The sequence below is a fragment of the Oncorhynchus mykiss genome, chromosome 25 (assembly GCF_057628025.1).
Source record: "Oncorhynchus mykiss isolate SJ-2025 chromosome 25, ASM5762802v1, whole genome shotgun sequence".
In the NCBI taxonomy this organism is placed as follows: Eukaryota; Metazoa; Chordata; class Actinopteri; order Salmoniformes; family Salmonidae; genus Oncorhynchus; species Oncorhynchus mykiss.
In genome coordinates, this window is record NC_143046.1 from 2459005 (window position 1) to 2474633 (window position 15629).

Below are 15629 nucleotides of genomic sequence, written 5' to 3' on the forward strand. Positions count from 1 at the left end.
TTAATCATGTTGATTTTTTATGGTGAAAACAAGGGTGTTCGCCTTTTACTCACTTACCAAGTCAATGCCATGCTTCATGGGTTCAGTGCTGCCAACAATGGAAGGATTTCTGTAGTCTGAGCTTTCTGTCTCTCTAGGGGTCCAGTTCATGTGGGACTGCTGTTGTGAGTCGGTGAAGAAAACCAACAAGAACTCTGGTTCTGGATGTATCCTGGCTCACTGTATGGGCCTGGGAAAAACACTGCAGGTCTGTACCACTCATCCCTTTACCTGTGTCGTGGTCATTTCCTGTATTACTAAACATTGAGAGAGCAAAGCACACACAAGTCAGAGTTATATCATAAAGTCCATCTTTAATTATATATGAGCTTCACCATAGCCCTGTTTGACTCTCAGATCAATTCAGTGTCTATAAATGAATTCTCTGAGAGTGCTTACAAAACAGTTCTTAGTATCATTTATAGCCAAGACACACCCATCTCAACTCACATGACGAATAACAGATCTTAGAAACATTACAAAGGAAGACTTTACTTGAAAGAGGAGAATCCCACAGCCAGACATCATTAGCTATAAATTATCATTCAGTTTGCTCTCTTTGACAAGGTTCTAATCTCGTTCTTGGTACCACTTAGGACCAAAACATTGCAGGTCTGTACCACTCACTGTCTGGGTCTGGGAAAAACACTGCTGGTCTGTACCACTCACTGGGGTCCCTGGCCGGTAGACTGCTGGGTTCCCTGGCCGGTAGACTGCTGGGTTCCCTGGCCGGTAGACTGCTGGGTTCCCTGGCCGGTAGACTGCTGGGTTCCCTGGCCGGTAGACTCTTGGGGTCTCTGGCCGGTAGACTGGGGTCTCTGGCTGGTGGACTGGGGTCTCTGGCCGGTGGACTGTGGTAGACTGGGAGCTCTGGCCGGTAGATTCTGGGAGCTCTGGCCGGTAGACTCTGGTAGACTGGGAGCTCTGGCCGGTAGACTGGGGTCTCTGGCCGGTGGACTGTGGTAGACTGGGGTCTCTGGCCGGTGGACTGTGGTAGACTGGGGTCTCTGGACGGTGGACTGTGGTCTCTGGCCGGTGGACTGTGGTCTCTGGCCAGTGGACTGTGGTCTCTGGCCAGTGGACTGTGGTAGACTGGGGTCCCTGGCCAGTGGACTGTGGTAGACTGGGGTCCCTGGCAGGTAGACTGCTGGGGTCTCTGGCCGGTGGACTGGGGTCTCTGGCCGGATGTCTTCCTATAGAACGGGATGTTTCTGGGTTGTGGGAGGAGCATAATGTTTCCCTCCAATCCCAACCATTTATCTCATCTGACCCTCATTACGTACTTTGACCACTAGGTGGTAACCCTACTCCACACTACTGCTGTGTGACAAGTTAGACTTCTCTCTCTATGTGTATATATCTATACTGTATCTAACCCTGTTTATATCACTAGGTGGTAACCCAACTCCACACACTACTGCTGTGTGAAAAGTTAGACTTCTCCACGGCTCTGATCGTCTGTCCTCTCAACACCGTTCTCAACTGGCTCAATGAGTTTGAGAAGTGGCAGTACGGCTTCAAGGACGAGGAGAGTTTAAAGGTACACACTTACTCTGATATACCTGTGTGTGTCTTTACGCTGTCTGTGTGTCTTTACGCTGTCTGTGTGTCTTTACACTGTCTGTGTGTCTTTACGCTGTCTGTCACTAGGTGACGGAGCTGGCCACGGTGAAGCGTCCTCAGGAGAGAGCGTCTGCTCTGCAGCAGTGGCAGGAGGATGGAGGAATCATGATCATTGGCTATGAGATGTACCGTAACCTCACACAGGGTAGAAACATCACGAGCAAGAAACTCAAAGAGACCTTCCAGAAGACCCTGGTTGACCCAGGTAGGTAGAGGACACACACACACACATGGTTATTTCTTGTATCCAGTTTCTTCTCAACTCTCTCTGCTCTGTGTTGTCTCCCTCCCCAGGCCCAGACTTTGTGATCTGTGATGAGGGCCACATCTTGAAGAACGAGGCGTCGGCCATCTCTAAAGCCATGAACTCCATCAAGACCCGACGGAGAGTGGTGCTCACTGGCACACCGTTGCAGAACAACCTCATAGAGTGTATGTCCGTTACTTCCTGTTATATCCAGACCGCTGGCCTACAGGGCATTCGGAAATAATTCAGACCCCTGGACGTTTAACACATTACAGCCTTTCTCTAAAATGGATTTTTAAAAAGTCCCCCCCCCCTCATCAATCTACACATAATGACTAAGCAAAAACAGGTTTAGACATTTTTGCTAATTCATGAAAAAATACAAAACTGAAAAATACAAGTACATTTAGTATTCAGACCCTTTACTCAGTACTTTGTTGAAGCATCGTTGGCAGCGATTACAGCCTCAAGTATTCTTGGGTATGACGCTACAAGCTTGGCACACCTGTATTTGGGGAGTTTCTCCCATTCTTCTCTGCAGATCCTCTTTGGTTGGTGGAGGGCCTAAGCCCTCCCAGGTCCACCCATGACTGTGCCCCTGCCCAGTCAAGTGAAATCCATGGATTAGGGCCTAATTAATTAATTTAAATTGACTGATTTTCTTTCTATCTCAGTAAAATATTAGAAATTGTTGCATGTTGATTTTGTTCAATATAGTAAGTTATATGGACTCTTGTGTTAAATAGCAGGGGTTGACCATTTTTTTCATGACTACCTCTGTCCCCCATACATATAGTTGAAGTTGGAAGTTTACATACACTTTAGCCAAATACATTTAAACTCATTTTTTTCACAATTCCTGATATTGAATCCTAGTAAAAAGTCTCTTAGGTCAGTTAGGATCACCAGTTTATTTTAAGAATGTGAAATGTCAGAATAATAAGAGGGAATTATTTATTTCAGCTTTTATTTCTTTCATCACATTCCCAGTGGGTCAGAAGTTTACATAAACAATTTATAGGCAATGCTAATTGAGTTTAACTTGGGCCAAAAGCTTCGGGTAGCCTTCCACAAGCTTCCCACAATAAGTTAGGTGAATTTTGGCCTGTTCCTCCTGACAGGGCTGATGTAACTGAGTCAGGTTTGTAGGCCTCCTTGCTCACACACGCCTTTTCAGTTCTGCCCACAAATGTTCTATAGGATTGAGGTCAGGGCTTTGTGATGGCCACTCCAATACCTTGACTTTGTTGTCCTTAAGCCAATTTGCCACAACTTTGGAAGTACGCTTGGGGTCATTGTCCATTTGGAAGACCAATTTGCGACCAAGCTTTAACTTCCTGACTGATGTCTTATGAGGTTGCTTCAATATATCCACATAATTTTCCATCCTCATTCTGCCATCTATTTTGTGAAGTGCACCAGTCCCTCCTGCAGCAAAGCACCCCCACAACATGATACTGCCACCCCCGTGCTTCATGGTTGGGATGGTGTTCTTCGGCTTGCAAGCCTCCCCCTTTTTCCTCAAAATATAACGATGGTCATTATGACCAAACAGTTCTATTTATGTTTTATCAGACCAGAGGACATTTCTCCAAAAAGTACGATCTTTGTCCCCATGTGCAGTTGCAAACCGTATTCTGGCTTTTTTATGGTGGTTTTGGAGCAGTGGCTTCTTCCTTGCTGAGTGACCTTTCAGGTTATGTCGATATAGGACTCGTTTTACTGTGATTATAGATACTTTTGTACCTGTGTCCTCCAGCATCTTCACAAGGTCCTTTGCTGTTGTTCAATGACGGCCTAGGAAGTGTACATACACTTTAGCCAAACAGTGGGTTAACTGCCTTGTTCAGGGGCAGAACAAAAGATTTTTACCTTATCAGCTCAGGGATTCGATCCAGCAACCTTTCAGTTACTAGTCCAACGCTCTAACCACTAGGATACCTGCCATTATTAGTATATCTGCTGTACATATCATTCATAGTATATCTTGTGTAGATACATATGGATTACTGTTAGTGTTATTTGGGTTGTTAAGTAGATTCTTTCTGACATTTCTTTTTTAAATTGATTATTTGTGTGCCAGTTTGACATTTTAATGCATTGTTAGGCGCTGTAACATAAGCATTTCGCAGCCCCGCTATAACATCTGCTAAACTGTTTAGGCGACCAATAACCTTTGCTTTGACCTTTGGACAAAACCTCAATATAACCACACAGCCCTTGACCGCTCTGTCAGCCCACCCGGGACATACAACATCAACACAACCCTCATTTGACTGCCCTGGGGACACAGACAACACTGACCCCCAGTGGACTGCTATCTAAAGGACAGGTTGGTGGACAGTCAACCTCGGTGCAGGTTAGTTAGCGACTAGTCAAACCCAAGATAACTGGAACACATCATGGATTACACGGAACCCAAACCGGCTGCTCGGTGCGTCGTCATGCATTTATTTTGTCCCCCCCAACACCAAACGCGATCACGACACACGCAGGTTAAAATATCAAAACAAACTGAACCAATGACATTCATTTGGGGACAGGTCGAAAAGCATTAAACATGTATGGCTATTTAGCTAGATAGCTTGCACTTTTGCTAGCTAACGTTCATTTGTCCTATTTAGCTAGCTTGCTGTTGCTAGCTAATTTGTCCTGGGATATAAAAATTGAGTTGTTATTTTACCTGAAATACACAAGGACCTCTACTCCAACAATTAATCCACACATAAAACGGCCAACCGAATCGTTTCTAGTCATCTCTCCGTCTTATCGTTTATGGTGATCGCATCAAAACTTTCATTGTATTACCACGACTACCGGCAAAACAGTTGTCTTTCATTCACCCACGTGGGTATAGCCAATGAGGAGATGAGACGTGGGTACCTGCTTCTATAAACCAATGAGATGGGAGAGGCGGGACTTTCAGCGCGATCTTCGTCAGAAATAGGAATGAGTTCTATTTTAGCCGTTGGCGTCACAGACGCCCTTTGGCGAGCGCAATTATTGAATAACGTGACTTTCTAAATTTATTTTGCGACGCTCGAGCACGCGACGTGTCCGGTCTGGTCAGCATGTTAGGCTGCATTCAAATCAGCGACGTCACTAGAGATTCATGGATAGCGGTGGTTTGGCATACTCCCTGTCCGTTTACTGTTAGCTAGCAGTCTCAAGCCACAGAAGTAGCTAACATTAACTTAAATATTAGCGGTACATTTTCGAGTGTGCATCAACAATTCATCAGAGCCAGTTTGTATGAAGGTCTGGTTATTAAATGGGTAGATAGTAATATCCTCTAAAACGCTCTGGTGATGAACAAACTGCTGCCCTGTTTTCAATTGTCCCCATGACTGGGATAACCTATTCAAGTAAATATATTTCAGAAATGTAAAAAAAAAACAACGATGAATTATTAGCTACAGTGCAGGCTAACTCAAAATACTGTATAGATAGCTAGCCAAGTGAATTAAATATCAGCAGCTAGATGTATTTATCACTGTAAAAAACAAACTCCAAATGCATTTGTAGGTAGCTAGTTAACAACCATGGAGGGTGAATGATAACAGCCCCAACTGTCAGTGAGAGAGGAGGCTATTCTGGAAAGAGCAGGTACTTGTGTGTTGTTCCTGGCCCTAGAAGTGAGGACAGAGATAATAGAAACATAATATTCAGTGTGGTGTAATTTGACTATAATGAAGTGCGTTTCTTGTGAGGTTTTCTGTCCTCAGATAAAGAGAGCTATGAAAGCCTGTCTACATATGAAGAGCAGTGGTTCTCAGTCCTGGGGACTCAAAAGAGGGGCACATTGTTGTTTTTCCCTCGGCACTTCACAGTTGATCAATTCAGGATGCCAACCCCCAGTCCTATCATCGCCACCTCACCCGCTTTTAAGATAAGCTTTGTGCTGTCGAGAAATGCTTATGTAATTGTGATGAACTGAGAATATTTAGGTAGCACTGTGATTCATTAATAATATGCTGCCTTCCCTGCTCCTCTGTTTGACCTCTTTCCTTTGGTCTTTTTTACACCTCTTTCTTCCTCTGTTTTATAATGAAGTACAGATCAAACTTGTATTTATAACACTTGGATAATGAGCTTATTTCAATAAAGCATGTTACATTCTCTACTGGTTGATATTAAGTCTCTAATTTGATGAAATACTCCAGCTATCCTGTGTTTATCATATCAATGCAGATGAAGGGATTTAGATATTGAGATGAACCGGTTTTTACAGTATTTACATACATAGGAAGTGTAGTGTACTGTTTAAAATATATCTGTATAAAACAATTACAAATCAGCCTTTTAACTAGTTAAATCCTGTTTGTAGTCTATTAGTTCCAATGTGTAACCATTGATGTCCCAGGACCAGGATTGGTAAACACTGTTGAAGTGTATAATTGTAATACATACATGCAGACACATCATCATTCAAAGACTGGAATTTGATACTCCTGGTATTGGATATGACTGAAAAACCATCTCAAAGACATTCATACCTGAACCGCACCTTTATTTGCCAAGGTAGAGTACACGATCAGTGAATATATTAAATGTACAGGCCACAATGTGGGGATCTCATGCATGGTAATAACTACAGTACATGATCAGTGAATAATGACAGGCCACAATGTGGGGATCTCATGCATGGTAATAACTACAGTACATGATCAGTGAATATATTAAATGTACAGGCCACAATGTGGGGATCTCATGCATGGTAATAACTACATGTATATACGACTTGCATCCTTGGCACAAAGTTATATTATATTCTACTCAATCCATAGGCTTCATTAATGTCATTCAGGCTGTTTTGAAGTTGATACAACTGGCTATGATAGCTGATGTTCATAGCTCGGTTCTGAACTAATATGTATACCAAACGTTTGGGTCAATACACAGATCGGCTACATTGCTAGCTACACATCCAGGTATTTTTTCCCCAGAATGATTCACAATATACACACAGCAGTATGTGGAGACCCCTTCAAATTAGTGGATTCGGCTATTTAAGCCACACCCGTTGCTGACAGGTGTATAAAATCAAGCACACCATGCAATCTCCATAGACAAACATTGGCAGTAGAATGGCCTCACTGAAGAGCTCAGTGACTTTCAACGTCATAAGATGCTACCTTACCAACAAGTCAGTTCGTCAAATTTCCGCTCTGCTCGAGCTGCACCAGTCAACTGTAAGTGGAAACGTCTAGGAGCAACAACGGCTCAGCCGTGAAGTGGTAGGCCAAACAAGCTCGCAGAACGGGACCGCTGAAGTGTGTAGCGCATAAAAATTGTCTGTCCTCAAATGCAACTCACTGAGTTCCAAACTGCCACAGCAACGTCATTGGGGTCATGAAATGAGTGTTAGACTGAAACAAAAAGTAGAATATGGAAGTGCCTACCTTGTCAGTCAACTGTCCCCAGAAGAGTAGCTCCCTGTGGTACTGAGACCATGTGGCCCCTCCTCCTCAGTCCCTCTCCAACCCAGTGAGGCCTCTGTGGCATTCCTCTCCAGGCCCCAGCAATGCCCTTGAATTAACAGGAAACACCAGACCAGCCCACCGCTGGCCACAAGACCATTCCACACTACGGGACACACCAACACACTCCTGTTTTCACTCTTCAGTCAGTCAAGGCTTCTCCCAGTCTTCCCTCCTAGAGTTCCTCTCCGACCCTCTCTCCCCATCTTCCCTCCTCGAGGTCCTCTCCGACTCTCTCCCTGTCTTCCCCCCTCGAGTTCCCCTCTGACTCTCTCTCCCCGTCTTCCCTCCTCGAGTTCCTCTCCGACCCTCTCTCTCCATCTTCCCTCGTTCCTCTCCGACCCTCTCTCCCAGTCTTCCCTCCTAGAGTTCCTCTCCGACCCTCTCTCCTCATCTTCCCTCCTCGAGGTCCTCTCCGACTCTCTCTCTCCCTGTCTTCCCTCCTCGAGTTCCCCTCCGACTCTCTCTCCCCGTCTTCCCTCCTCGAGTTCCTCTCCGACCCTCTCTCTCCATCTTCCCTCGAGTTCCTCTCCGACCCTCTCTCCCAGTCTTCCCTCCTAGAGTTCCTCTCCGACCCTCTCTCCCCATCTTCCCTCCTAGAGTTCCTCTCCGACCCTCTCTCCCCTCCTCTAGTTCCTCTCCGACCCTTTCTCCCCATCTTCCCTCCTTGAGTTCCTCTCCGACCCTCTCCCCGTCGTTCCTCCTAGAGTTCCTCTCCGACCCTCTCCCCGTCGTTCCTCCTCTAGTTCCTCTCCGACCCTCTCCCCGTCGTTCCTCCTAGAGTTCCTCTCCGACCCTCTCCCTCCCTCCCAACCAGCTGAACACCGCTGCTGCTAGCCAAGACCAACTCATTGCTAAATAGAGGGAGATGGTGTCTCTATCACTGTGGTAGAGGGGGGAATGACTAAGATTGTGTCCCAAATGTCACCCTAGTCCCTACAGAGTGCACAACTTTTGACTAGAGCCCTATGAGCCTCCTGGTCAAAAGTAGTGCACTACATTTGGAACAGGGTGCCATTTGGGACAAAGCTCTGGAGAAGAGCAGCCGTTTAGGTCCTGAAGTCACCAATGACGGGAGTGGAACAGAAGGAAGGCTGGTAAACAGGTATCAACATGGATTTACTGCACACTTAAGACGTGAAACCAGAGGTTTGGAACTATAACATACCGCTACTGACACTTTGCAATGTCAGTCAACATTATAAAACATGTCAACACATTTGAGTTGTTCAAATCATTATGTATTTTATTCCACTAATATATACATATACACTGTTACAACCTGTCTTTATATACACCATGGACTGGATTAGGGTTGCAAAACTCTGTTTACTTTCCCCCCCAAAAAAGCAGGAAATCCATAATCATCCAACTAGGAGTTCTGGAAACGAGGACATTTTAGGAAAGTGACCCAAAGACTTGGATGGTTTACCTACGGGAGACGGACATTAATACTGCAACTAAAGCAGAAATAAAGAGCTGTTTTACAAGCACAGGTTCAATTCATTATCTTTATCATTTTACTGTACAACAATGTGTAAATTGTAAACTGACGAACTGGAAGAGAGATGGAGTAGTAATATATTACAGTACAATAACTTTCCTACATTAAATATGAAAATAAATGGCAACAGCCTGTTTTCAACCAATCAAAAACCAGGAGGTTATTGGTTAATCTACTTTACCTGGCAATGCCCAAGCCTGAAATAATTCATTCTTGCCTCTTCATAGGTTCCACTGCACATCATGTGACTTGTCAACAATGCCACAATTTCTGGACAGATCCACAATAATGTGTTGAGAAGCCTGTGATTAACATGTCAGAGCTTTTTAAACACCATGAGACTATATAGTGCCATCTGAGAGCCTAGAAACACCATGACTATATAGTACCATCTGAGAGCCTAGAAACATCATGACAGACTATATAGTACCATCTGAGAGCCTAGAAACACCATGAGACTATATAGTACCATCTGAGAGCCTAGCAACACCATGAGACTATATAGTACCATCTGAGAGCCTAGAAACACCATGACAGACTATATAGTACCATCAGAGAGCCTAGAAACACCAATAGACTATATAGTACCATCTGAGAGCCTAGAAACACGAGACTATATAGTACCATCTGAGAGCCTAGAAACACCATGACAGACTATATAGTACCATCTGAGAGCCTAGAAACACCATGAGACTATATAGTACCATCAGAGAGCCTAGAAACACCATGAGACTATATAGTACCATCTGAGAGCCTAGAAACACCATGACAGACTATATAGTACCATCTGAGAGCCTAGAAACACCATGAGACTATATAGTACCATCTGAGAGCCTAGAAACACCATGAGACTATATAATACCATCTGAGAGCCTAGAAACACCATGAGACTATATAGTACCATCTGAGAGCCTAGAAACACCATAACAGACTATATAGTACCATCTGAGAGCCTAGAAACACCATGACAGACTATATAGTACCATCAGAGAGCCTAGAAACACCAAGAGACTATATAGTACCATCTGAGAGCCTAGAAACACCATGACAGACTATATAGTACCATCTGAGAGCCTAGAAACACCAACGCCTATTAATAACAAAGATGTGTATCCATCAATCAATCCTTTGGTTGTGAGCAATAACCTCAATAAATAAGGTTTACTTTGCAGCTAAGGATGTTGTTGTGTAAAGAACCTCAATCGTCAGTACTGCAGTATATACTGTAATACTATAATGTGGGATATGAGATATGAACATATAACAGTATAATGTGAGATGCAGTATATACTGTAATACTATAATGTGAGATGCAGTAGATACTGTAATACTATAATGTGAGATATGAGATATGAACATATAACAGTATAATGTGAGATGCAGTATATACTGTAATACTATAATGTGAGATGCAGTATATACTGTAATACTATAATGTGGGATATGAGATATGAACATATAACAGTATAATGTGAGATGCAGTATATACTGTAATACTATAATGTGGGATATGAGATATGAACATATCCTTCTGTACTGGTTAATGGAAGTTGTCAGTAATCCATTTTAGGACATTCAGTTTTCCACGCTGCTGCTGCTGACCTTAACCCTAACCCTCTTTGTGCTGCTGCTGACCCTAACCCCTAACCCTCTTGCTGCTGACCCTAACCCTAACCCTCTTTGTGCTGCTGCTGACCCTAACCCTAACCCTCTTGGTGCTGACCCTCTTGCTGCTGACCCTAACCCTAACCCTCTTGGTGCTGATAGTACTAAAACAACGTAGTAAAGTTCCATCGTTTGCTGTGCACCATTAAAAAGACCTTCAACGTCTTAATGAGTGATTCCTTCCCGCTGTAGGAGCAGCCTCCCCGCTGTAGGAGCAGCCTCCCCGCTGTAGGAGCAGCCTCCCCGCTGTAGGAGCAGTCTCCCCGCTGTAGGAGCAGTCTCCCCGCTGTAGGAGCAGCCTCCCCGCTGTAGGAGCAGCCTCCCCGCTGTAGGAGCAGTCTCCCCGCTGTAGGAGCAGCCTCCCCGCTGTAGGAGCAGCCTCCCCGCTGTAGGAGCAGCCTCCCCGCTGTAGGAGCAGCCTCCCCGCTGTAGGAGCAGTCTCCCCGCTGTAGGAGCAGTCTCCCCGCTGCAGGAGCAGTCTCCCCGCTGTAGGAGCAGCCTCTCCGCTGTAGGAGCAGTCTCCCCGCTGTAGGAGCAGTCTCCCCGCTGTAGGAGCAGTCTCCCCGCTGTAGGAGCAGCCTCCCCGCTGCAGGAGCAGCCTCCCCGCTGTAGGAACAGTCTCCCCGCTGTAGGAGCAGTCTCCCCGCTGTAGGAACAGCCTCCCCGCTGCAGGAGCAGCCTCCCCGCTGTAGGAACAGTCTCCCCGCTGTAGGAGCAGTCTCCCCGCTGTAGGAACAGTCTCCCCGCTGTAGGAGCAGTCTCCCCGCTGTAGGAGCAGTCTCCCCGCTGTAGGAGCAGCCTCCCCGCTGTAGGAGCAGCCTCCCCGCTGTAGGAGCAGTCTCCCCGCTGTAGGAGCAGTCTCCCCGCTGTAGGAGCAGTCTCCCCGCTGTAGGAGACTCGGTGAGTTCCAATACAATGGGTTTGTCAAGTCATGTGCTGAAACAAATGTTCCTTTATCCACCCGTTTCTGCCCCAAGGTTGTGAGAAAACAGTGACTGTGTCGACCACGATGAAACAAAATTCTCCCTCCAATCCAGCATCGAGTTTGTCCGGGTTAGTTTTATTTTTGGGGGGCCCATCCAATACCCCCTGTCTGGGTCTGTTTGTTCTTCTTCATATCCTACCAGAACCTAGCACCAGTCACCAGAATAAATGGAGCCAGAAATGAATGATGATTGGCGTTATGACTAGATGGAGTTATTGAGGATTTCTCTACAGTATGGGTCCAAGCTGGTTAGTTCTTTAGCTTGAAGCAGTGAAAAGGAGTGGGAACTAGGACTTGAAAGCATATTAGAAAGCAGAGCCCCTCTCTCCCTTCCAGAGCAGCCTATTAGAAAGCAGAGCACGTCTCCGCCTTCCAGAGCAGCCTATTAGAAAGCAGAGCCCCTCTCTCCCTTCCAGAGCAGCCTATTAGAAAGCAGAGCCCCTCTCTCCCTTCCAGAGCAGCCTATTAGAAAGCAGAGCACGTCTCCCCCTTCCAGAGCAGCCTATCAGAAAGCAGAGGAGCTCTCTCCCTTCCAGGGCAGCCTATTAGAAAGCAGAGCACGTCTCCCCCTTCCAGAGCAGCCTATCAGAAAGCAGAGGAGCTCTCTCCCTTCCAGGGCAGCCTATTAGAAAGCAGAGCACGTCTCCCCCTTCCAGGGCAGCCTATTAGAAAGCAGAGCACGTCTCCCCCTTCCAGGGCAGCCTATTAGAAAGCAGAGCACGTCTCCCCCTTCCAGGGCAGCCTATTAGAAAGCAGAGCACGTCTCCCCCTTCCAGGGCAGCCTATTAGAAAGCAGAGCACGTCTCCCCCTTCCAGGGCAGCCTATTAGAAAGCAGAGCACGTCTCCCCCTTCCAGGGCAGCCTATTAGAAAGCAGAGCACGTCTCCCCCTTCCAGGGCAGCCTATTAGAAAGCAGAGCACGTCTCCCCCTTCCAGGGCAGCCTATTAGAAAGCAGAGCACGTCTCCCCCTTCCAGGGCAGCCTATTAGAAAGCAGAGCACGTCTCCCCCTTCCAGGGCAGCCTATTAGAAAGCAGAGCCCCTCTCCCCCTTCCAGGGCAGCCTATTAGAAAGCAGAGCCCCTCTCTCCCTTCCAGGGCAGCCTATCAGAAAGCAGAGCACCTCTCTCCCTTCCAGGGCAGCCTATCAGAAAGCAGAGCACCTCTCTGCCTTCCAGGGCAGCCTATCAGAAAGCGGAGCACCTCTCTCCCTTCCAGGGCAGCCTATCAGAAAGCAGAGCACCTCTCTCCCTTCTCCATAGAGGTCTTCCTAGCTCCCATGTTAAACTTGAACTTCGACTGGTCAGCGATCATCTGGTTGATTTCATTCTGTTTGTAGGAGGACAGTTTCTGACCGATCCATGCTACCTTAGTCTCTTCCTGATTACCATGGATACACCTCAGACAGGCTCTACCAATCAGGTAGGCCACCTCGGCCAGGTTGAGGAGAACACACACCCCCGACACGGAGAGCATGAACACGGTGAAGATGGTTTTCTCCGTGGGTCGCGACACAAAGCAGTCCACAGTGTTGGGGCAGGGGTACGAGTCACACTTGACCAGACGGAACATCTTGAAGTCAGGGTAGATCAAGTAGAATATATAAAGGAAGCCGACTTCCAGAACGATCCTAAACAGCACACTGATCATGTAGGTCCACCAGAGGGCGCCTGTGATCGCAAACTTCTGGTTCTTGAGTTGTTCCAGCTCCTTAGGGGAACCGCGCCCGGACTTCTTCAGGATCTTCTTGTTGATGTGTCTGCGATGGGCTACATGCATGGCCACTAGGAGAGCAGGCGTGGACACCAGGATGAGCTGCAAGGCCCACAGGCGGATGTGTGAGATTGGAAAGAACTGGTCATAGCAGACAGAGTTGCAGCCGGGCTGCTGGGTGTTGCAGGTGAAGCCAGACTTCTCGTCGCCCCAGACCGACTCGGCCGCCACCACGAGGACCAGGATTCTGAAGATGAAGATGACAGACAGCCAGATGCGGCCGATGCCGGTGGAATGCCTGTTTACGCCGCTGATCACGGCGTAAAAGGACCCCCAGTTCATTTTCGATTCCAGGTCTGGAGAGGAGAAACAAGAAGGGATATAGTTCAGACTGTTTAATGTTGACGTTTCAGCTCTGAAAGCTTTTCTCAAGCCCAGTCTGGAAAGGAGAAATGTCAAGCTGATGATCACACTCAGGAGACTAACTGTTCCTTAGAAGAATATAGGACTTAGGAAACAACCTTCTGTTGACAATGCATCTCACTGGGGCGGCAGGGTAGCCTAGTGGTTAGAGTGTTGGACTAGTAACCGAAAGGTTGCAAGTTCAAATCCCCGAGCTGCCCCTGAACAGGAAGTTAACTCACTGTTCCCAGTCCGTCATTGAAAATTCTTAACTGACTTGCCGAGTTAAATAAAGGTCAAATAAATACAAGCAGACGTTTGATCACTGGAAACATGTAATGAAGGAATTAGGGGACATCACACTGGGAAAGAACTGGAAACATGTAATGAAGGAATTAGGGGACATCACACTGGGAAAGAACTGGAAACATGTAATGAAGGAATTAGGGGACATCACACTGGGAAAGAACTGGAAACATGTAATGAAGGAATTAGGGGACATCACACTGGGAAAGGTGGTCATTCTCTATAAGAACTGGAAACATGTAATGAAGGAATTAGGGGACATCACACTGGGAAAGGTGGTCATTCTCTATAAGAACTGGAAACATGTAATGAAGGAATTAGGGGACATCACACTGGGAAAGAACTGGAAACATGTAATGAAGGAATTAGGGGACATCACACTGGGAAAGGTGGTCATTCTCTATAAGAACTGGAAACATGTAATGAAGGAATTAGGGGACATCACACTGGGAAAGAACTGGAAACATGTAATGAAGGAATTAGGGGACATCACACTGGGAAAGGTGGTCATTCTCTATAAGAACTGGAAACATGTAATGAAGGAATTAGGGGACATCAAGGTACATCACATGTTGGTAACATATTGATATAGTCATTGAAACTGTACAATCTGAGTCAATCCTTAATAAAGGAAATCAATCAAACCTGTAGTGAGGAAGAGAAAGTTCTTAAATAACCCCACAGGTGTTATGCTTGAGCTCAAATCAGTAAAACACCAGACAGAAAAACATTCTCAAACTGTACTAATGTGGACTAAAACAGAACCTTCCTCCTCAACAACCCCCAACAAAACACACCCTTGTCTGCACCTAGAAAAGTGCACTACTTTCAACCACTGAATAGGTGTGATCTAGAAAGCAGTCCCAGTACTCCCCGAGCTGTTGGTCCTACCAGTCTCCGCCGGCAGTGGCGGCAGCACCAGGTCCTTAAACCACCACCGTCAGGTGTAGCCTGGCCATGGAGCTGGAGCGGTCGGGTCGCAGCAACGGCAAACAAGACTCAGCCTATCCCTGGCCTGCGCTTTAAGAACCTTGGGGCGATGGCCTAACACGGGCGCAACGTCACGCCACGTAACGCTCCGATAGCCAATAGCGAAACGATAACGGAGACATGTGATCCATTCAACAAGTATTAATACTGACTGACCGTAACCTGACCTTCAGACAGACGGACACGGCTACACCAGACAGACCAGCCGCAACCAACCACATTCTCCAAGCAACGACTCAAACATCCATCTCACTAGAAGAATCTTTAACTTCAGACAGTCACTGTCTAAGACCTCTACTGTAACTGAAGAAATATAGCCAATCTCAAAACAGTCTTTAAACTATGCCAATCATAAAATACACCCAGATCAAACCAAGAGAAGTTATTGTACTCGGGTGAACAGATGTTTCATATCAGTAACTACTGTCTTTCTGCAGAACCATTCTAGAATCTAGTCTGGAATTCTAGAATTCTCAGAGAGCTCCAGAACACCTCAGACAGTCAGACCCTCTTTCCTTTTCCTCAGGAATCTCAACACATCATCATCCGAATGGTTAAATGAAGAGAATCAGAGATATGATGGATTTTACCTTCAGCTGTGGTGGTACACAAAATGTGTACAAAGAAGGGTTAAATGAAATGTGTTTATTTTATCATCGAATCAGAAGGCTCTTGGC

The 15629-nt window shown here is 46.2% G+C and overlaps 2 protein-coding genes across 30 annotated transcripts in view; one reads left to right on the top strand and one right to left on the bottom strand.

The window, feature by feature from the left end:
• LOC110504448 (uncharacterized) overlaps positions 1-6032 on the top strand; it is a 74046-nt gene extending 68014 nt beyond the window's left edge. For all 29 annotated transcript variants that reach the window (XM_090221179.1, XM_090221185.1, XM_090221191.1 and 26 more), the window contains 4 exons: positions 138-247; positions 1433-1579; positions 1690-1867; positions 1957-6032. In XM_090221179.1, coding sequence (XP_090077305.1) covers positions 138-247; positions 1433-1579; positions 1690-1867; positions 1957-2153 — 632 coding nt within the window. In that variant the 3' untranslated portion in view covers positions 2154-6032. The remainder of the gene's footprint in view (positions 1-137; positions 248-1432; positions 1580-1689; positions 1868-1956) is intronic.
• Positions 6033-12647: 6615 nt separating this feature from the next.
• The window catches only part of LOC118946071 (uncharacterized), a 42006-nt gene continuing 39024 nt past the window's right edge, over positions 12648-15629 (bottom strand). The window contains exon 10 of the mRNA XM_090221525.1: positions 12648-13610. Within this exon, the coding sequence (XP_090077651.1) occupies positions 12769-13610 (842 nt within the window). The 3' untranslated portion in view covers positions 12648-12768. The remainder of the gene's footprint in view (positions 13611-15629) is intronic.